The 23,539-nt window shown below is 38.8% G+C and overlaps 1 protein-coding gene across 4 annotated transcripts in view; it reads right to left on the reverse strand.

The window, feature by feature from the left end:
- Positions 1-23,539, reverse strand: part of LOC149532113 (Zn-dependent exopeptidases superfamily protein) — a 172,860-nt gene that overhangs the window by 53,465 nt on the left and 95,856 nt on the right. For all 4 annotated transcript variants that reach the window (XM_089811778.1, XM_089811777.1, XM_089811776.1 and 1 more), the window contains exon 7: positions 1,798-1,930. In XM_089811778.1, the coding sequence (XP_089667904.1) occupies positions 1,798-1,930 (133 nt within the window). The remainder of the gene's footprint in view (positions 1-1,797; positions 1,931-23,539) is intronic.

The following is a 23,539-nucleotide window of genomic DNA, read 5'->3' on the forward strand; positions in this document are numbered from 1 at the left end:
TTTGCTGATCGAGAGGAGGATGGATTGATAAGGAAACAAAATTTTCTTTGTTTCTAGGTCGTATCTCTCGATACATTCCCTTACAAGCTCTGGTGCTTGTACTGCCATGGGAAAACCAGTTGCTTCTATCAATCCGCTCTCTTTTATCTTTTGAGTGATTGGGTGAATAGGCTAAGTTTAGTCTTCTATGGAGATCACCCAATTTATAAAATTTGAATGATGTATCTATTAAATACTTCAATTCACTCTCCAGGCCTATTAACTTATCATAACCCGCAACTCTAATTGCCACAGGATGCAGTTCTCGATAAATAGTCGTTTTAAAATACCTGAGAAAACAAATTTCAGACAATTCCGATGAAATAGGTATAGGAATCCGAACGTTTGCACCATACAAAAAAAATTAAGTTTAGCCAACGATTATAACAGTAGGATTTGCATTAAATTTCATAAGCAACAACTATTTAAACTTTCCGTTTTCATGCACATAAAAACTCACAACCCTGAAAGCCTTGTTACTTCACTTAAAGTAAAGTCTTATCACTAAAGGTCACTTACCAAAAGAGATGTTTTAGTTTCACAGAAAGTGCCTTGTTTCCCTTTAGAATCTGGAATACAGATATATTCGATGACCTAACATATGCGGGGGAGAGAGAAACTCAACTTTTTCATAAGCCCGATTTCCTTTGATTCGAAATCGCAGCTCGGGGAATGATCCTTCAATAGGTTATGCACTTCATTCTTTCACTTTCCGCCCTAAGCATTTAACACTTGCTTTCCTTTATGTCGGGGTCACATCTTCACCACTAACTTTTTCGGAAGTATCTTTTGAGCATTTCCAAAGAATATTCGCACTTTAAAGTGACTTGACTTTCTATTTTCAAAGCCTTTGGAGAAGTGGCCCTTTATATTACCTGGGGACAGAAAACCCCTCTCTGAGCAACATTTTTAGGAGTGAAGAAAACTCTACAGCATTTAAAACTTTAATCTCAATCTGATGGCTACAAGGTTAGATCTCAAGCATGCATCATTGATTATGAGCTCAAAATAGTTCATTTAACATCGTGCTCACACTGTCTGTACATAAAAACTTGGACTTAATATAATCCATATTAGCTTCGAAAGCAGGATAGAATACCTTCGCTTCCATTAGTAACCAATTGAAAACCCATAGACCCACTCTACCTCGTAAAAGTAGACCTTTACCTCTACAACTTGAATGGAATTCTTCCTGGCTTCGATTTGCAGCTTTGTGGGTCTCTCCATCATGACATAATCAGTTGCACAGCTTGTTAATCATTACCATAGCTTTGCTTCTTCAGGAATGCACTTGATGGAGTTCGCCAAAGAGGAAGACTAGCTGGATTGCTCGGAATCCATAGGAAATAGAATGCTGGGGCAATATAGCAGACATTGAAACACAGAAAACTTACTTCTCATTGGGAAGATGCCCAAACACATCCCAACCATACCTAGATCACCTAGACCCCGAACGCATTAGAAAAACAGAAAACCTGCATGGAAGGATGGGTAAAGGTAATGCAAGGAGACCCAAAAAATATAGAAAGTGAGATACTCAGGAATGATGAGAAGTAAGTAACCTAATGGATACTTAGACATCCACTTTAGACAGAAACTCATTAAATACTAATCACTTGAACTTGGCAAGGGAAGAACTGGAATTTGGCAACAACTTATCAATCTTGATTTCCTAATGTTTATATTGTCTACTTTCTTTTGTGGGTATGGGAATAATATAACATAGTAGATTGTGCCAAGCTGCAAAATATATCATACCAAGAAAAGACTGTTGGATTGCACGTTCAACTACACCCTCTCCAGTAGATTCACGTGTCAAACATTTAGTGATCCTTTTCATAGCCTGAAACATAGTTGGTGCACCTGCTCCATATGCTGAATTTGATCCTACCTGTGTAAAACTGAAATCAGAATACAGCCTCAAGAAAAGATAACTATAGCACAGATATATAGAAAAAGCAAAACATCATTACAAAAAAGACACGGTAAATTCAGTGTAAGCTAATGAAGCTAAGGATAATCTTCCTTAAGCCCTTAGTAGACCACCAAGTACTGTTAACATCCATTTTTTTTGTAAGAAATGTGTACCACTCACCTAGAGGCTGGATTTGTCTTATTTTTTCTATAAAACTGCTTGTAAACAAACACAAAGGACATAATAAAGTGGACTCCAGCAGCAATAGACAAGATCAAAAGAAGGCAATAACCACAAATTATGTCCACATCCTGTAGGACTGTCACTTCATTTAGAAGTTGACTGTCCAATTCACTTAGAGATGCACATATACTTATTGAGTTTAAGTAGTTGAATTGTGGGGTTCTTATCATGGAAAATGAAGTATATATTTTTTAAATGTAGAAGTTTAAGGTGGGATTTTAAGGAACATTTATTGATGGCATGCACATGTTATTTGAAGGTGGATTTTTAAGTTGAGATATCTAATTTAAAACTTTATTTTTGTGATTATTGTTTTTTCATTGTTAGCATTTTTGAGAAATTGTTTTCTGTAATATCGCATCTTCAAGTTTCTTGAACCTCTTCTTCATAGCATTCAGTTCATTTACAAGAGCATAAAAAATTGAATCATTGTCCTTCTGTTTATCAAAACAAGTGAATGTTCCACTGAGATGCATTATTAAACTTCAAGAAGTTGTATAGCATTTCATTAGTGTCAAATAGACCAGAAGCTACATAATTGAAGCAGTACTTCATGTCTCTCAGCACAAATCTTTGAATATGATATTCATAGTTGCTTTTTTTAATTCAATGGTGCCACTGCTTTCCCCATAGGATGTGGTAGAATGTGGTATTGTGTTCACAACACCAAATGAAAACTGATCTCAAGGTTGCTCACTTGTAAGGCTGTAACAACTTGCAGTGGCCATAACTTTGTCAGGGAATACAATGTCCCCTTTTTAGCATGACCATGATACTGGATGGAATTGGCCCATTAATGGGTCTTTGTAGGCTAATACTAGTAATTAGTGGACCCTGTTGAGGGTTATGGCTCCATTTGCTGGGAGTTACTATTTGAAGTAAGTCGATGGATGGTTCCAATGAGTTAGAGGAGTTGAATGATGCTCTCAATTTTCATTGTTGGCTTCTAGTTTGGGCTCCAGGAATTTAGGAGGGAGCATCTATTTTTTATAAATAACCCTATCAACTTGACCAGTCATCTTTGTTATATCCCAACTTTTGGCCCAATTTTAAATGTTCCTTTATAGTGTTCAATAAAATATTTTAGTTCATCAAGGATGATGAAATAGAAGGGGGATGGTATGTTACATCCCAATTTTTAGCTCAATTTTAAAATGTTCATATAACTGCTGAGGTTTCATCTGAAGTCAATTGATAGGTAAAATTAGTTATGATCATGTGAAATGGTAAGATGGTTAATCGTTATAATTTCATATAAAGAGGACATGTTAATTAATCGTTATGATGTTATTGTAATGTTACCTTGAAATCTTGGAAAGTTAGTTATTCATCATGAATTCATGGGAAGTGAAATGGTGGTTAGCCATCATGATGGTTTATGATTAATAACATGTTATAGTAATTGTTTATATTGAGGAATATTATATTATCATGGAGAAATTCTTCCTTGCAGGAGCACGATGAAGGGGGCGAAGCATTATTAGAAAGGAATTGGGCATGAGGGCACCACCAACCATTGAGCAAATGGGTAGGACTCCTAAACCTCCATAACCAAGTAAAACGGGTAGGCAAGCAAGGATATACTAAGGGACAACCATGATTTAATTGTTCGAGTAAATCGTTCTTTTCCATTTAACTCTTATATTAAGTTTACTTAGGTGAGCTCATAAATTAGGAGGAATTATAAATTCTTGGATATTATTATTAGGAGGGTATTGTGAGTCATCCTTTTGACTCCATCTACTCCTAAGATATCACATATGGTAAATTCCAATTTGAACACCACTCTTCTAGATTGTAGGCGGATGGTAGGTCGTTAATTCCATCAAGACTCTACTTCCTCCAAGTTGAGACACTTGTCTCACTCTTATCCAAGTATCCTCCCAACTCTTACCTATATAAACAGGCTAACTCTTATGTATTAGATATTAGGAAATATTGATGCTATTATGCCCTTGAGCATTTACATCAGAGATTGTTTTTGTGTTGTTATTCTAACAATTTTATTTCTTGAGATTGTTTTTGTGTTGTTATTCTAACAATTTTATTTCCCCTTCAATAATCTATCTCTTTCATTAGATTATGGTTTAAATTTGTTTTTCACAAATCCTAACATGGTATCAGAGAAAATTTGAAAGACTAGATCATATTTTTTGTAAAGGTCTTGGAAAATCTTGTATGCTATTTTGCATTTCTATATGAACTGGAGAATCAGAAAGGATTTATGAAGAGCCAATAATCTCTTTTTTGCATATATGTGTGTTTTCTTGATCTATTGATTGCAGCACCTTAGAGGATCAGAGAGCATTTTTTATTATGCCATTGTGTCCAAAAGGCTTGAGAAAGTCAAGATTGGCTTTCATTTCATTCCTTTAGGAGATCATCTGCAAAAGTTACAGAACAAGGTTTTGTAGCTTGGATTTGGAGAATAGCACACAAAACGGAGCAGTTTTAGGCCAAATAGAGCTTGTCATTGCATCCAGAAAGTTCGAAAGGTGAATTTTGATATAAAATTCAACCTATTTTGGTGCTCGGATCTTTCTATGGAAAAAAATTGCTTGACTCCACTTTGCACACAATTCGAGGCAATATTATTATTTTTTAAAATAAAAAATAGTAATATATTTTCAAAATTAGCGGCCACCTACATTTGGATCAGCAGCCCATGTGAAAACCGGCCACAATCAAGGTCAACAAACCGCCCACATTAGTGGACATAGTCAAAGCCACCAAGGAAGACCACCGACCACTCACCTTTGTGTTCTACTTGGGCGCTACTTTATTTAAAGTGTTCTAAAGCCCACTTTCTTATCAATATGGGACTAAAAGTCTTCACATCAAGCCATAGACACCCTGTGTTAAATTTGACATTCATCTACCCATCCTCGGATTTGAATGTCATGCATGCACCAAATGCACTTTCATTTTGATAGCTGATTTCAAACGGCCATATCTTGTTTTTAGTTCGATTTTCGAACCATTTTTTTATATTTTGAATAGAATTCTGAGAGCCTTCTATTGGTTGTGGTATTTGGCATTTTAGTGGCTCAATTTTCGAGAAATTGCAGGTTTTCAATTCGGCTCTTGTCTAATCCTACTTTTTGCAACTTCTGGAGCATCGTATGGGCTCATATGGACACATTTTATAGTACCTTTTTTTTTAAGTGCATGATTTTTTTAGAAGAATCCAAATATGCTATAAAAAGGTAGTCTTACTTGGATGAAATTTGTACTTTCAGCCTTTGGCTAAAATTGGCACTTGTGATAGTTTGGATTCCTAGAAATCCATTGTCTTGATTCTATAAGTCTTCATTACTTCAAATTGGAAGTTGTAATTCTCAAAATCAGAAGTCCACTTTGGTCCATGTTTTGCAAAAGTGGCAATTATACATGCACTAAATTATAAAGTGTCAAATCATCTATTCTGGGGGGTGATCTCTAAACTAGTGAAATTGGGGATGTAATCTTGTGTTGATCTGTTTTGAATTTCTTGGTTGTGGTACAAATGGGAAAATCACAAATTGAACTCCTAACTCCATATAATCATAAATCATGGAAAAAATTAGTATGGAATTATCTCAGGGAAAATGTAATGTCCCCTTTTTAGCATTCATAGCATGATGTTGTCGTTAGCCTATTTCCCCACGGTCCCGTAGGCTAACTAGGACATTAAAGGGGCTTAGAGGCCATTTGGCCTAGATAGTTTCAATTGCAAGTCTTTCTGAGGGGTTTTGAGGCAACTTTGGGCATACTTACTATTTATAGTAAGTCATCTTGGGCATGGGTGGACATCCAGTGGCAACGGTATGTCGATGGTAATTGTTTAAAATCGGCAAGAAGACTTGTTTATCATTGATAAAATTTGTTTTGCATTGATAAAGCTATTTTATAAAGTTAAATTTAAATATTTAACTTTATTAATGCATAGACTATAGTTTGTGGGAAATATTTAAATTAAAAGAGTCCCCTTTATTTTATAACACACTGGAGACATAAGTTACATAAAGGGAGTTATGTTTTATCCCACATTGAGAAAACGAAGGATGGAGCTCTTGTGAGAACACTATAAAAGAAATGGAAGAGCTTTTTTTTAAGCATGGTTGGAAATATCAAAAAAATTGGAGAATTTGCTGGAGATTATGTCTCAATAGTTTGGAGGACGAAATCCCTTCAAGCTGGAAATCTTGACGCCATTGAAAGATATGGTCTTGAGATTTAACATAGTAGCAATCCAAAAAAGCAGTCTGAAAAAGCGGCAGGCTAAAAAAGTGGATACGAAAAAGCAATCCGAAAAAAGCGAAACCGAAAAAACAGGCCGAAAAAGCAGTCCGAAAAAGCGGAACCGAAAAAGCAGGCCGAAAAAAAGCAGTTCGAAAAAAGCAAATCAGAAGGGGCAACATTGAAGAAGTTTATTACAGCCATCTACAACCAGGTTCCTTTATTAGTATTGTTTTTTAGGGTGTTATAAGTTTCAGCTGTAAGTGTGCATTATACCAGCATTATCATTTTGTAATCCATGTAAATGCCAAAAGTCTTGGCCATATTTCATGAGTATTGTATTAGAAATTTCATTGCAAATTAAGAAGATAATAGTTGCTGGTGTCATTTAAGCAATTTAATATAATTATTTATTAGCTAGTTAGTTTGTACACCAACTGTTTGTAAAAATGTCAGTTGGCTGTAGGTGTACATTTCTCATGCTTAGATCATATATATGCACTAAATATTGTCAAAATTAGTAGCACACTCATGTTAGGCCATTGTGTAGTCCATTTGGAGTCTTCTAGCACAAGTTTTTCATTGATGCAAATTGAAAAAGAGTCATTTAAAGCCAGCTGAAATACTATATCAGTGATACGTCCCTTGCATGTGAATTGTTTGATGAAATTCCTTGAGCTTTCATCAGCATTTTTGAGGGCAGATTTGAGGAGGGTTATTACAATGGTATCAGAGCTTGCTTGCAAAGTGTTTGACGAAATGTCAAACAACTGAAGTATAAAGATTTTTGGTGTTTGAAGAAGTTATAACCTGTTGGGGTTATTACAATGGTATCAGAGCGGTTTCCTGCGATCCTATGGAGGTCTTATTGGGAATTTGGAATAGCCAGATAGAGAGAAAAAAAATGTTTGACAAAATGAATGCCAGTCCAGATTAGGGAAAGGAAAGATTCTTACAGTTATTAGACACCTTAGCATAGGGACAGCGATCAACAGAGCAAAGAGCACAGGAACAGAGTCAGAGATTGGAGCTTATGATGTAGATGATGTCTCGTCAAATAGGGTTGAATGCTAATGTGGGTGGAGGAAATAATCAGAATGGTAATAACCAGAGTGGTAATAATCAGGATGGGACACATAATGGAGGCGAACAAGTGGGGAACAATTTCGGTCATGCACCCCAGCAATCTAGGACTGTGAGTTCGAGGCCCATTATTCCCACATTTCCTCCTAGAGCTCCAGAGCAGCCCGTACTAGAGCCCCAGATCACTGATATACAGGACCAACTGAGGAGAGATTGGGAAGCCGGAGGTCCAGATTTTACTGCTACAATTACCTTTAGGGAGTATATAGATGTGCGGATGAAGCATATGCCACGTGGACATGACAGGAACCAGAGCTATGAGCTACGAAAGAAAGTAGGGAAACTTCAGTTACCATATTATGATGGCTCGGGGAAGTCTACAGCAAGAGCTTGGGTTCGAAGGCTTGACACATACTTTCAAATGAACCCTATGCTTGAGGAAGAAGCTATTAAGTATGCAGCAATTCACCTGGATGGGTTAGCACACGAGTGGTGGCATCATGGTATGGTCACTATGGGTCATGCACACATTACCTCATATGTGGAGTTTAAGGAGAGGCTGATTGAACGTTTTGACAGGCCTAAGGATCGTACCTTCCCTATGACAGGCAAAAACTTGTACGAGGAGTTTAACAAACATGCTGATTCGATACAGGGAGACATTAGCACATCTTCAGGTAATGGTTTATCTACATCATCTTCACAGGTAGAAGGGATTTCAGATGTTGTGTAGGTTGAGCCAGTTGCATCAGATGGTGATATCATAGGCACATCGGACTGCATGATTGACACAGATAGTGATTCCAGTACAGTTGGGCTGGATGAAGTTACAGCAGTTGAGGATACTGTCATGTTTGAGGATAGTACAGTTGATCAGAAAGTGAGCATTCAGGACTTTGCAGAAATTGAGTATCAAGCACAGTTGGATGCTTCTTCACATGAGATAGAGGCTAGTAGCTCTTCACTTGGTTTGGCAAGCCAGCTGAAGACAAGGGACAAGGATATTGTCGCGACTTTATCTCATAATGACAGGATGTATGGATTGATTGAGAATTACATTTGGATGATTCAACTGTAGGAGAGACAGAAAGGAGTCACAATAGGTTCTTCTTGTGACGACTTACAACAGATCAAGGAAGACATGGAGGCAATGAAGGTAAGTTACATACACCGACTTTCAGATCGCGATCATCTCCTTAATCTTGCAGGGATCTATTTAGATGCATTGAAGAAGAAGGAGGAGGAGGTTGACCAGCTTTCTCATGAGCTAGAGGATACTCGAAATTCCTTGGTGTGTATTTAGTTGGCTCTCCAGGATTCTGAGAGACATGTGGACGAGCTTTGTCTTGAGGTGAGCTCAGTTCGGGAGTTAGCGCTTATAGTAGGGACTCAGTTTTTTTATTACAGTCAGGTCACATGTTGATGATTTCTCAAAGATGACAGAGTTTACAGGAGAGTCCCAGGATCTAATTATTACAGACGACACCCAGGGGGATGTTGTGGATAGTTTTGAGGACTTAGTTTCCTCAGCAGTTTTTTATGGTACGGAGGGGTTGGACAGCGATGCTACAGTTTTTGATACTACGTATGTTGATATGAGCTTTGGAGTTGATTCGCAGGATATGGATGGTAATAGTCTAGAGACCAGTAACTTTGAGGATGCTCCTTTGGACAGTGTGTCAGAGGAGGTTTGTAGGAGACAATCTAGCCAGTGCCATCATGTGTCTAGTCAGTTGAGAGTTGGTGAGCGAGACATTTCTATCACTTGCCAGCATTTCGACGCTGCTCGTCAGTTGTTAGCAGTTTATGGATGGGGTTGTCCTACTAGTGATGAGCAGGGAGGTAGTTATCTTTCCTTGACAGAGATCCACTCTTTATGGGAGGCTATTCGGATTCTGAGACAGGATTATATGCAGTTGGTAGCCGACAGAGATTATCTTATGGAGTGGGGGAGTACAGCATACGATGCATTATTGGCCAAGGAAGATGAGGTGAGTGAGCTTACTGAGCAGCTCGAGGTGACTTCTGAGATTCTTGAGAGTACACAGTTGGCTTTCAAGGAGTCACAGTTTCATTTGGCTAAGGTGACCATGGAGTTAGAGCGACTGCAGTCTTTACCAGATTCTGTACAGTCACAAGCTGTGGTGTCTAGTGATCCGAGGATGTCCATGGTCGAGATTGTTAGAGACAGTGGAGATGGGTATGCATCCACCCTTGATACTAACATTGGCATATTGGTTCCGTTCCTACTAGAGTCAAGTTCAGTTGAGTTGGGTGCTATAGCAGATTGTTGTGGTATGCCTGACATGGTGGTGGCCTCTAGTACTGATGGCACAGAAACTAGAGATGTTGTATCAAAGATCATGTGTGATGTTGGCGAGCCGGCAGTTGGCATGGTTCCTGCTAGTGATACTACTCCCTTGGCGATGTCTTCGAAGGTAGTAATCAGTTCCAGCTTGGTTAGTGATCGATTTCAGTTAGTTTCATCTGGGTTGCAGTCTGAGCCACTGGCTAAGATTGGCGTATTCTATCGGCATTACACTGTGAGGTATGCTCATCAATTTACCTTTGATGACCATGTTGATGAGATGATGATATGGAGATATACTTTGATTCCTAGTGCTTGCCATCAGTTATGGGATGGTTTGACGCCACAGGATGAGAGTTGTGATGGGCATGACATGGCAATAGGTTCTGCGGTTGATAGCTTGATAATACATGACTTAGAGCAGGAGTTTGGGAGTGATGCTTCAGCGGTTGTTGTTATTGATTCTACTCCTTTGGTTATGACATCTCCTGACTTAGCTGGTGATCAGTCACAGTGGGTTGTATCACTTGTTCATGGTGAGCTGTTGACTGGGGTTGGTTCTTTTTATCAGCATTATACTGCAGGGTATGTACATCAGTTAGCATTTGATCCTTGTGTTGAGGAGTTGGTGGCAGGCAGATTTGGTTTGGGTTCTATTTCTTGCTGTTTATCTTGTGATATCTTTTCACCATCAGCGGTGCATGGGAGTTATGGTTATGAGACAGTGGCCCATAATCTACAGAGTTGTGTTAACTGCAGTAGATGTACAGTGTGTGGATTCTTTGTATTTGGTGCAGTTTCATGTGGGAGTGGTCACCATTGTTGCAGAGTTGGATTGTACATTCCATATAGACCAGTGGGATGCATTGATGGTATTTACTGTGTTGGCAGTTTGGGTTATCTACTCTACTTGGGTTCTGATATTTCGAGAGCTTGTTTCTCATGGGTTCCTAACTTTGGAGTTTGGGTGAGTTGTATTCACCAATTTGATTATGGATTCCTCTTGGTTAATTTTCAAAGGTTGTTGGAGGAGCCTATGTTGACTAACAGCAGTATAGTTCATGACTACATTTGGGATACAGGTGGATTGATTGGGTTGTTGTTCGTCCATTGCTTGGGGACAAGCAATTTTGGGAAGAGCGGACTGTAATGTCCCCTTTTTAGCATTCATAGCATGATGTTGTCGTTAGCCTATTTCCCCACGGTCCCGTAGGCTAACTAGGACATTAAAGGGGCTTAGAGGCCATTTGGCCTAGATAGTTTCAGTTGTAGGTCTTTCTGAGGGGTTTTGAGGCAACTTTGGGCATACTTACTATTTATAGTAAGTCATCTTGGGCATGGGTGGACATCCAGTGGCAACGGTATGTCGATGGTAATTGTTTAAAATCGGCAAGAAGACTTGTTTATCATTGATAAGATTTGTTTTGCATTGATAAAGCTATTTTATAAAGTTAAATTTAAATATTTAACTTTATTAATGCATAGACTATAGTTTGTGGGAAATATTTAAATTAAAAGAGTCCCCTTTATTTTATAACACATTGGAGACATAAGTTACATAAAGGGAGTTATGTTTTATCCCACATTGAGAAAACGAAGGATGGAGCTCTTGTGAGAACACTATAAAAGAAATGGAAGAGCTTTTTTTAAGCATGGTTGGAAATATCAAAGAAATTGGGGAATTTGTTGGAGATTATGTCTCAATAGTTTGGAGGACGAAATCCCTTCAAGCTGGAAATCTTGACGCCATTGAAAGATATAGTCTTGAGATTCAACATAGTAGCAATCCAAAAAAGTAGGTACGAAAAAGCAGTCCGAAAAAGCGGAATCGAAAAAGCAGGCTAAAAAAGCGGAACGAAAAAGCAATCTGAAAAAAGCGGAAATGAAAAAGCAGGCCGAAAAAGCAGTCCGAAAAAGCGGAACCGAAAAAGCAGGCCGAAAAAAGCAGTCCGAAAAAGCAGTTCGAAAAAAGCAAATCAGAAGGAGCAGCATTGAAGAAGATTATTACAACAATCTACAACCAGGTTCCTTTATTAGTATTGTTTTTTAGGGTGTTATAAGTTTCAGCTGTAAGTGTGCATTATACCAGCATTATCATTTTGTAATCCATGTAAATGACAAAAGTCTTGGCCATATTTCATGAGCATTGTATTAGAAATTTCATTGCAAATTAAGAAGATAATAGTTGCTGGTGTCATTTAAGCAATTTAATATCATTATTTATTAGCTAGTTAGTTTGCACACCAACTGTTTGTAAAAATGTCAGTTGGCTGTAGGTGTACATTTCTCATGCTTAGATCATATATATGCACTAAATATTGTCAAAATTAGTAGCACACTCATGTTAGGCCATTGTGTAGTCCATTTGGAGTCTTCTAGCACAAGTTTTTCATTGATGCAAATTGAAAAAGAGTCATTTAAAGCCAGCTGAAATACTATATCAGTGATACGTCCCTTGCATGTGAATTGTTTGATGAAATTCCTTGAGCTTTCATCAGCATTTTTGAGGGCAAATTTGAGGAGGGTTATTACCGTGGTATCAGAGCTTGCTTGCAAAGTGTTTGACGAAATGTCAAACAACTGAAGTATAAAGATTTTTGGTGTTTGAAGAAGTTATAACCTGTTGGGGTTATTACAAAAAAAGGGTGCACAAGATATGTAGAGGAAACTATTACCACACCTACTAATGCTAATGCTCTTCAAGTATGGGAGCTCAATCATGAGAAAGCTCTTGGCTACATTTGTTCCTTAGTCTCTTTTGATTTACAATTTCATTTGGAATCATTCAAGACACCTAACGAGGCTTGGAACACTCTTGAAACATTGTTTGGTAAAACTGATAAGATTAAGGGTTATCAAATTGATAATGATCTAATGAATCTTGATCCAAAAAGTTTCAACAACATCCAAGACTACATCTTCAAGATTAAACAATTAAGAACACAACTAAAGAATTGCAACATAATTAAGGAAGATACACAGTTGATTCTCAATGTGCTACTCAAGCTTGGTCTTGAGTATTATGTATTTGTTTCTACCTTTCATACCAATCGAGTTTCTATGGGAGCTACATATGTTGATCTGACTTTTGATGCATTTTCAAATCTTCTAATCCAAGAAGAAGTAAAGCTAATTCAAATGGGTATCATCAAGACATCCACGTCACAAGCATTAATTGCTAGTAAGCCTAAGGTACAGAAAGAAGCAAGGAATCTTGAACAGAAACAAAAGAATAAATAGAACACGTCGCAAAGAAAATTTGAATCCTCTTCCTCATATAAGGAATCATTTAAAAAGGAAAAGCCTACTTGTGCATATTGTAAGAAGAAAGGACATGAAGAACATCATTGCTACAAGGACATTGATGAACTTAAGAATATTCTTAAGAAAAATCAAATAAATCTACCTTCAAGAATGACTACTTCATCTTCTTCTCATTCCAATGTTGCTAAAGGAAAAGATAACAAGGGAAAAGGTCAAACCTTAATTGCTACTTCCAAGTCATAATTCAAAAAGATGGCTTCTAGATTCAGGTTCTTCTCATCATATGGCATCTTCACAATCTCTTTATTCTTCATTTGGACCTTGTAATGCACCACTTATTTTGATGGGCAATCATACTTACATGAATCTGATTGGGAAAGGAACAATTGATAAGGGGGAGGGAACCTTCAAAGATGTGTTGTGTGTACCCCACCTTACTCACAATCTCCTTTCCATAAATCAACTCACTAATGGGCCAACAAGGACTGTGGAATTCACTCCCAAATTCGTTCTTATCAGAGACTTAAAGAGCAAAGAAATCATTGCTACAGGAGTGGTTGATCATGGATCTTGAATATATTACTTTACAGACTTTTTTTCTGATGATGACAATGATTCTTCAATGTATTATGATCACACTTATAGGGTTGATTCACATATTGAGGAGAAATTTGGCTACTTGAACTTGGGTATCCTTTCATGTGATCCAAAAGAGCCATCCATTACTCCTATTGATATTGCAGCTATGGTTGTTCCTGATGATGATGAGATTCATATACTCATAGGTTCAAGAGATTCAGTACCACAAGATACCCCTTGTCCTCCATCTACATCTTCACGAGATTGCTACTTGATAGACAATTCAAGTTTGTTTGTGGAATCCTACATTGCAGATTTGGGAGACATCATCAATGATCTAAATCTTCTCTTTGATGATCCTTCTTCAATTGTTGTGAGGGAACACTTTGACCCTCACACACATACTCCACATGATCAATCTTTCGAAGTTGAAGTGACTATGGATCCTTATGTACAGCAGCTGCAAGAGGTCTCTATATCTTCAGAGGAGACAGTTGAGTCTTTAGTACCTATTCTACATTCATCCTTACTAGATCCTGAATTTTTGTATTCAACAAAGTGGTTTAATGCACCTGTTTTGGAAGGGCCAGCCTTCAATATCAATAAGGGGACATTTGACCAGTTTTCAGAGATTCCACATTTTTCGAGGTTTATTCCTATAGATTGGGGAGATGTTTCTCATACACCTTTGGTATTGTTTCTCCCTAAATGGAGATATGTGGTTCAGTTTTCATGGAGCAGTTTCTGCATCAAGCCTGGAGCATCAATCATTGGTATACATTCTCCATTGAGGGGGCACTTGGTCTCTCTTCCATTGTTTCCTTCCTATGGAGGGATTTTATATTGTATATGCATGATGTATGTCATAATGGGGGGGTCTTGATTACTCCATCCATCATAAATCTTGCATTTTCATCTCTCTTTTTGGGGGAGGGGTTTTCTCATGAGGTTTTCCCTCTTTCTCCTCTTTATGAGAGATTGCATGTTTTATGCAATTTGTAAATGGGTACCTAACATGGCCTAGTAGTCAGGACCCATCTTGCATTTCATGTAACTTTGTGAGTTTAAGTACGTCTCCCTTAGTTGCACTTAAGGGGGGGGGGGGGGTGTTAGAGTAAATAGTTATTTTCCATTTAACTCTTATATTAAGTTTACTTAGGTGAGCTCATAAATTAGGAAGAATTATAAATTCTTGGATATCATTATTAGGAGGATATTGTGAGTCATCCTTTTGACTCCAGCTACTCCTAAGATATCACGTGGTTAGTTCTAATTTGGAAACCACTCTTCTAGATTGTAGGTAGATGGTAGGTGATTGATTCCATCAAAACTCTACTTCCTCCAAGTTGAGACACTTGTCTCACTCTTGTCCAAGTATCCTCCCAACTCTTGCCTATATAAAGAGGCTAGCTCTTATGTATTAGATATTAAGAAATATTGATGTTATTATGTCCTTGAGCATTTACATCAGAGATTGTTTGTGTTATTCTAACTATTTTATTTCCTCTTCAATAATCTATCTCTTTCATTAGATTCTGGTTTAAATTGATTTTTCACAAATTCTAACACTAATTGGTCCAACTTATACAATTTAATAATTACTCAAGCTTAAATCAAATTAAGAACAATAGTTACCTTTGAGCAATATTATTTTATATTTTCATATTATTATCGTATGTCACCGGCCGCCTATATCTTATGTGTAATGCTACTATATGTTCTAATATTATTATTAATATTTCTTGGCAATAGTTTATCTTTCACCTTGGGCAGCCACATTCTATATGTTCTCATCAACCCTTTATTATTTTGTTGTAGGTAGCCATATTATTAATAATATTTTAATTGCCACTTTGAACCAATGGCCAAGAATCCTGTAACTCTTGTCACCCTTCCATCTTGCTCGTAACTAAGCCGAGAAGGCTGCATTTTGTGTGATAGCTCTATGACCGACTATAATATTTTCTCTTCTTCGCAAACGGGGTAACTACCTCATTTAGATGTCTATGTTTGCTCTCAATTATATTCCTACGGCTTGACACACCTCTTTTCAAGTGTTTGCATTCAGCATAGTCATACTTTTGTGCATACTCAATCATTTGCAGTTAGCCTTTGGGAGTTAGGCATTTCGTGCATTAGCAAGTGTAACACTTATTGTGCAAGCCGACCAATAATCAAGTCATGTTGTTACCTCTGTTTACATGTAAATATATTTTGCAAATAATATCGTGAGACATGACAGAAGCCATTTAAAGGTCTCCAAATGCTATTGTATTGATTTTGAATGAAACGATGTTCTTTCCTTATGTTTTGTATGAATGAGCTGAACTGTATTGTCACTCTTCTAAGGAAAGTTCTTCCTGAAATATAACCAGCAAGGGTGAGAATTACACAGGAGTATTTGCAATATACTTCCTACGATAAGAGATCTGCACCTTGTCGATCTAGAGTTGTAAATGATTACACCTTCTATACCAATGTGTAATGGCAAGCTAGAATAGCTTATTACTTAGACAATTAAACGAAACTATCTTTATGTTGACAGCGCCAGAATGGCAGATATATTGCTTGTTATATAAATGCTTAAGCATTTTTCAGATATCTTTTAAAATGCCAATGCCAAAGTGTCAAGAGAATTGGCCGCGCATATTATGTTTTTAAATTTAGAATTTTCTTTATTAAGCCAAAGCCAGTTAGGTAGATTTATTAATTGTGATTACAATCATTTATACATTCACCCCATGAATCATCCAAGAAGACCAGCTTGGTCGAGATGAAGGGTGTGAGAGAAATCATTGAAATATGGATACTCCTGCATGGTAAAAAGAAAGAATCATCAATAACTAAAACAAGCAATGCGTTTTGATTAAGAACCAATATTAGCTCATGGTAGTCCAGAGTATAGGTCTTGTTGTGTATTTGAGCCATGGGTTGTTACTCTAATGCTAGGATGCTCAGCGGTTGGACAGTGGTGCCCAAGCCTGATTCCCAGGGTGGGGAGGGCCTTTCTCGGTAGAGATTGTGTGGGGGTACTTCCAGGTCCATGGTTGGGAGGTTAAGCTCAATTACAATGCTTCTCCTTTCCACCAGATGCTAAGGCTTGCACAAGACAGAGGTATGATATGCATTCAAATATCTACTAGTAACATGTATTTTACTTTAATGAATTTCCAATTTTCAAGTTGAACATATGTTATATGGCTAATATCGTTTAATCAATTCTTTTCTTCGGTAGGAATTGTGTATTAGCCGACGGGTCCCTTCTAGAAAATTCTTGTTATGTAGTGACATAATGTTTGTGGCCGACAGACTCCTTCGGGAAGGTTCGACGGATAGTATTTATATCCCGTCTGGGATCATTGTAAATCATCATTAATCATTAATCAAATATGAACGAAGCATAATGTACTGTTTGGCATATGTGAATAATCTAAAGAGTTATGTTGTTCATTGTCTGTGTGCATTTCTTAATTAACCTATGCGGTAAACATTTGGCACCGTTGCCTGATGGACCTAGTACACAGACAGATGGATGAACACTAAATGTCAAATCAGTTGAATAAGAATACGAATAAGTTGAAGGAAAAGGACAAAATACGTGTTGCATAGGAAAATTTAATTTTGGCACAATAGGCTAAACGCAGACAGAGATTTCAGCAAGTTACCGACGGACACAGAAGCACTGAACAATTGTTGGAAGAGACTCGACAGCGGCTCGATTTGGTGGAAGAAGCAAGGAAGGAGTTTCTAACTCTGCATACACCGAGGGAAGAGAATCTAGATGAAAGGGGATCGACTCGCACGGCTCAGAGTGCCGAGAGAGCACGAGCGTGGAGTGAACTCTTTGTCTGAGATATACTTCCGAAACAAACAACTTCAGTTGACAAAAACCCTTTTTCACCAAATAGCGCGAGTGTTGGAAATAGCGTGGGTGTCGAAAACAGCACGAGTGTGCAGAACAACGCGGGTATACAGAACAGTGCGGGTGTGCAGAACAGCACGGGAGTGCAAAACAATGCAAGAGTGCAAAACAGTGCAGGTACACAACAAAACCCACAACATTTAGTAATAATGGCAGGACCAAAAGAAAAGTTGCCTAAATTTGATGGTGAAGGAACCGCCAATCCGATCCGACATTATAAAACATGTGAAACAATCTGGAGGGAAAATGGCATAATAGATACAAATGAATGGATTCGACAGTTTCCCGCTACCTTATGGGGTGTTGCGATTGATTGGTTTACAGAGATAGATCCACAAAAGTTAAACAGTTGGGATAATATTAAGAAGGAATTTATTGCAGAATTTCAAATATTGCGCGACGATAATGAGATTGTAGCGGAGATATTCAATACTAAGCAGGGGAAGAATGAAACAGTCTGAGTCTTCGCCAGGAAGTTAGAGGACCTGATCAATAAAATGGAGAATAAGCTGGCTGATGGGCTACAAAAGAGATGGTTCATTGAAGGCCTTCGCCCGAAGCTGCGAAAGAAGATGAAGATTGTGCCACCATCGACATACATTGAAGTGTACAATCGGGCAATGAACCTCGAAAGTGACCAGAAGACAAAGAAGAAGAAGAACAACAACTCGTCCGATTCAAATGACAATGCATCTTCAAGAGAAGATAGCAACAATGATGAGGGCAACAACAAGAAGGTTCGTGCCCTCCAAAAGGACATGATTCGGATGATGAAGGAATTCAAGAACATGAACAAGGAGGCTAAGGGCAATGAGCTATGGTGCACGGAGTGCAAGAAAGAAGGCCATACAAAGGGATCCTACCCGAAAGAGCAATTTTGTGAGATCTGCCAGATTCTAGGACACTCGGTAAAGGAATGCCCTTTCAACCTAAAATCAAGAGCACCATAGCAAGTGTTCCTCACGCAGGAAGCGTCCACGTCCCGAGGGAGCAGGAACAACAGTACGGAGGGTGCCACATCGGGCAGATACAAAAACAACCGGCGTGGTCAAAACAACAACAACAGTATCAACAACAATACCGACAACAACAATAATGGCGGGAGGAGTCGAATTCAGTATGATGCAAATGGTTGGCCGATAGTTCAATGCCGCACATGCAATCTGTGGGGTCACTTCGCCTGAGAGTGCACAACGGCAAACACACCAAAGTTGCTATGCCGATGGTGTGGACCTGGCGATCATGACGATGCTAAGTGCCCAAAGTCTAGAGTAAACTTGATAACCGTCGGGACGGACGAGGAAGAAGTTCTGGCGATCACTCGGAAGCAGGCGAAGCTATACCCCAATCCGACAGAGGAAAAGAAGAGACTGGAGGAAGCACGGGCAGATATCCAGAGAGCAACGTAGATAGGAATGGCACACCTGAAGGACAGGCCAAGTACCTCCGTACGGAACTGCGCAGAACAGAACATCGTACGGAAAATATTGCAAGTTGAGGTACCCGTGAGGATAAATGATCTGTTGCTCACTATGCCTCAGCTTCGATCGGCACTCACAAACATCATTCCCGTTGCTAAACTACCAGGAGAACATGGAAGGGAGCAGGAAAGTGAAGCAAGTACAATGGACAAAAAGGAGAAGGAAAGTAGCGCAAGTGTAGAAGATTCGATGCTATTAGCCCTCTCATCCAGAGGTTGTCCAACACTCTTCAAAATGGGAATTCTTGGGACTGTATTGACGAAAACGATTGTGGACGGAGGGTCCGATGTCAATGTGTTGCCTGAAGACACCTGGAAAAGGTTGGGACAACTAACATTATGGCCACCTACATTCTAGCTGCTAACGGCCGATCAACATGGAATCAAGCCATTGGGAGTCCTGACAGCACAACCAGTGACGATTGGAACACAGCCATTCTTGTTGGATTTCGTCATGATCCCACTGAAGCGGAGAGGATATGATGCCATTCTGGGCCGGGGGTGACTAATACAAGCCAAGGCAAAACACAATTGGAAGAAAAATACTTTATCACTTGAAAGCAAAGGCCGGAAGTATGTCATCAATCTACACACTCAGATGGTTGGAGACGAAGCTCTACCATCGGATTTCGAAGGAGAAGAGGATGAGAGGAGGCAGAGTATGGAACCCGATCAGGAGGGAGTCCTATGATTGGAAGGAGATGACGATCTAGATTCAGTAAAGGATCTTTACCACTGGCAGATGGAGGATTACGAGCTCTTTCCGAGTTGTAATATGCTAAGGATTGACGAAGGTAAGAAAGAAGAAGGAAATGAATGTCCGAAGGAGCACAGAGAAGCCGAAGAAGGAAATGAATGTTTGAAGGAACACAAAGAAGCCGAAAAAGGAAATGAATGTCCAAAGGAACAAAGAGAAGTCGAAGAAGGAAATGAATGTTTGAAGCAACACAGACAAGCCAAAGAAGGAAAGGCGAGTATGACTGAAGCTGAAGGAAAGAACATACAGTACGAACTCAAAAGAAGGAAAGATTCCACTGTACGACTGCGTAGGAAGAAAGTATTATGTCGAACCACAAATATAGCAGAAAGGTACCGGCAACAAGGAAGACACACAATACGGTCTACACAGGAAACAAAGAGGAAGGGTTTAATAAAAGTTGCAACAATATGGAGTAAAGGTGTTATTGACGGCAAGAAAGAGCAGTTGACGGAGTCCATGGTATCGAGCTTCGAGAACGAATTGGACGATACGGAAAACCGGAGGAAAAGATCGTGTACCTTAAATAGACTAGACGAGCGACAACTACAAGCACAATGGGCCACGGCAGTTACACAAAATGGGCGAAAGAGATGGCAGAAGAAGTTGAAGTATGACGAACGGAATGAGATCAAACCAGGCAAGTTTCAAGTGAAATGGATCAGCGTGCCGTACCAGATTCGGGAAGTGGGTGATAACGAAGCAATAAAACTATGGATGCTCGACGGAAAGAAAGGGGCCGCCGCAGTGAATAGGTCGAAGTTGAATGTCTACCATGAAAGAAGTAACACACCTCCGTGGACGAACAACTGAGACAAGAATGACTGTAAGTACTATATATATGTAAATATTGTATAGAGTTATCTGCTAAAAAAAAAAAAGAGTGAACAAAAAAAAAAGGAAAAAAAAAGTGTAAGAATGCCACCATATGGTTTTTAGGGAAAAGCCACCGTACGAATCTTTAAAGCACAGTTGTACGGGTTTTTAAAGGCAGCTAGCGTACGAATTCTGAAAGCCTAACCATACGGCTTGGGAAAGGAAAGGTTATGCACCGTACGGCTTCATATCATATAGCATATGGATTCCAATAAGCTAGGCAAATGTACGGATTTTTTAAAGACATTATTTTTGGCAATTTGTACCGTATGGATTTTTGGATGTTGGAGATTGGCGAACGGATTTTTAGAGTTGATGTACGGTAGAGGCCACCATACAGATTTTCCAAGCTTGGTCACCGTACGAATTTATAACCTGCTCACCGTACGGTGTTTGGAGGCTTTGATTTTGCGGATATTATAAAGTCTAATACCAACTTGGCACACGGCTGTATGGATTTACAGATTGCTAGCGTACGGACTCTAAGTAACTTTGGTGTGCGGGATTCAAGAATCCACTAGGGGTACGGATTTTGAAAGCCATTCTTACCATACAGGATTCACAAAATCTCTTGGCATACAGTTTTTTTGCATATCTTGGCGTATGGACTTTAACACCGGCGTACGGATTTGGGAAGGCCTGTAACTTGCAATTTCTATATAGATTTCTCAGGCAAAACTTGGTGTACGGATTTCATGGTTTGGGTGTACGGCTTCTGCATGTTATTGCATAAGGAATTGGCGTACAAGGTTAAGGTTGTAACATAACAAAAGGTGGCAAGAAGTTTTCCAAACAAAAAAAAAAAAACGTCAACAAATCAAGAATGCTCAGAATGAGTAACGAATGATGCCACAAGGTAGAGGAAGAACCAACGGTTGCCAGAAAGAGTGTGGGATTAGAAGAAATCGTAGAAATAGTGTGTTCCATGCAATTTTTGGGTGGGTTTCAGAGTGTTGATTTGGTCTTGGCGGCGAGGGGCGGCGCTCTGTATTGCGACAGGGAGCGCACCTGGGGCGCTGCCCCAGTACCCCGCGGGGGCGCTGCCCCTCGACCCCGCTAGGGGTGTTGCCCTCTAGACCCCCACTCGTTGCGGTTATCAGTCGTGGGAAGCCTGACCCGTTGATGAGACTTGGAGCTACTGCAGGCATGGAGTGTCTGTGCACTAGAGGCACTTGGAGTAGGTGTTGGACGTGAAGCTGTCTTGGTGGATACATGGAGAGCTCGGGAGGAGTTGATCATCCAGTTGAAGGCAATGCAACAACACTTGGCTCAGTGGACCCAGAGTTGGAAGCAAAGAAAGCGGCACAAGTGGCTATCAAGGTCAGCTTGACTAAGGAGACAATATTGTGGTTACAAATGCAATGTGGGTTGGAGACCAGTTGGTGCAAGCACAGAACGAATGTGAAAGTGATGTGACAGATCTATCTTGTTGTAGTTAATTGTTTGAGTTTTGTTCTATAGTCGTCAGGAGACGACTTTTCTTTTTGGGGGGGATGATGTCGTCAGTAGAAATTGTGTATTGGCCAACGGGTCCCTTCAGGAAGATTCTTGTTATGTAATGACATAATGTTTGTGGCCAACGGACTCCTTCGGGAAGGTTCGGCGAATAGTATTTATATCCCGTCTGGGATCATTGTAAATCATCATTAATTATTAATCAGATATGAGCGAAGCATAATGTACTATTTGGCATATGTGAATAATAATAATAAGTTCTGCTATTCATATCTATTGTCTGTGCGTTGATTTCTTTACCCAGTACGGTAAACAGAACATATGTTATATGGTTAATATCGTTTAATTAATTCTTTTCTTGGGTTATAGCCGTTGGTTCTCTTCCATCTGAATATGTAAAGTAGTTGTGAAATTTTCTTCACGTAATTATGACAAGTAATGTATCTTTATTAGTAGAAAAGATCTCTCTTCCATTAAGTAATGATTGGTTATGATGTCAGTTATATTCACCATATTTGTTGCATGAATAGTCCTTCAATTGTTTGTTAAGATATTTCAGTTAAACTGATTTTAACCATTAACCTCTTTCATATGAACAAATCATATAGTTGTTATAACTATCTTCTCATACTCAAGAATATGAAATAGTAACTGTCTTCATGATATGATAGTTGTTAACCAAAGCCCGGGAAAAGGGGATGTTACACTCTTGCTTCATCGAGATCACTTGTTTACCGTACTGGGTAAAGAAATTAATGCATACATACAATAGATGAGAATAGCAGAACTTCTTCCTTTATTCGTGTATGCCAAAACATTGCTTCCCTGGATTACAATGCTTCCCGAAGGGGGTATATATACTCACCGAAGGGCCTTTCGGAAGGTTCCCGAAGGAACCCATCGGGCACAAGTCGGCTACATAACAAATAATGCATACTAAACTACCCGTCGGCTCATGTACAATTATTTACCGACTACATCACTCGTGTGCGATCAAATTTTGATTTTGATGCTTCTTCAATCACTTTCGCAAGATGGGTGAATTATGATTATTATTTAATTAAATACACTAAGGTCGCTATTTTTGTTGCTATGTATATTGGTCACTTTAGTGTCATAACTCATTGGAACCAGGTTGAAAAGTTTTAAATCTTGGGCACATAAAACAATGACCTTATGTGTTAGAATATCATGATATTGATGAAAAGGTCATTTTTGGAGCCAAAGGGAGTTAATAAATTAAACTATTCAAATATGGGCCTAAGTATAAAGCAAAGGGCTTAAGTGAAAAGGGTCTTCATGAAGCTAACTGTTGGAGTGATAAGGACAATTTGTTTTATTATTATAAAAGAAATGGCTTGTTGCAAATGAAATCATTCTTGGATTTTTTTTTTTTGAAT

This window comes from Cupressus sempervirens, chromosome 11, assembly GCF_028749045.1.
Source record: "Cupressus sempervirens isolate cs-2001-9-10 chromosome 11, ASM2874904v1, whole genome shotgun sequence".
NCBI classification, from domain to species: domain Eukaryota; kingdom Viridiplantae; phylum Streptophyta; class Pinopsida; order Cupressales; family Cupressaceae; genus Cupressus; species Cupressus sempervirens.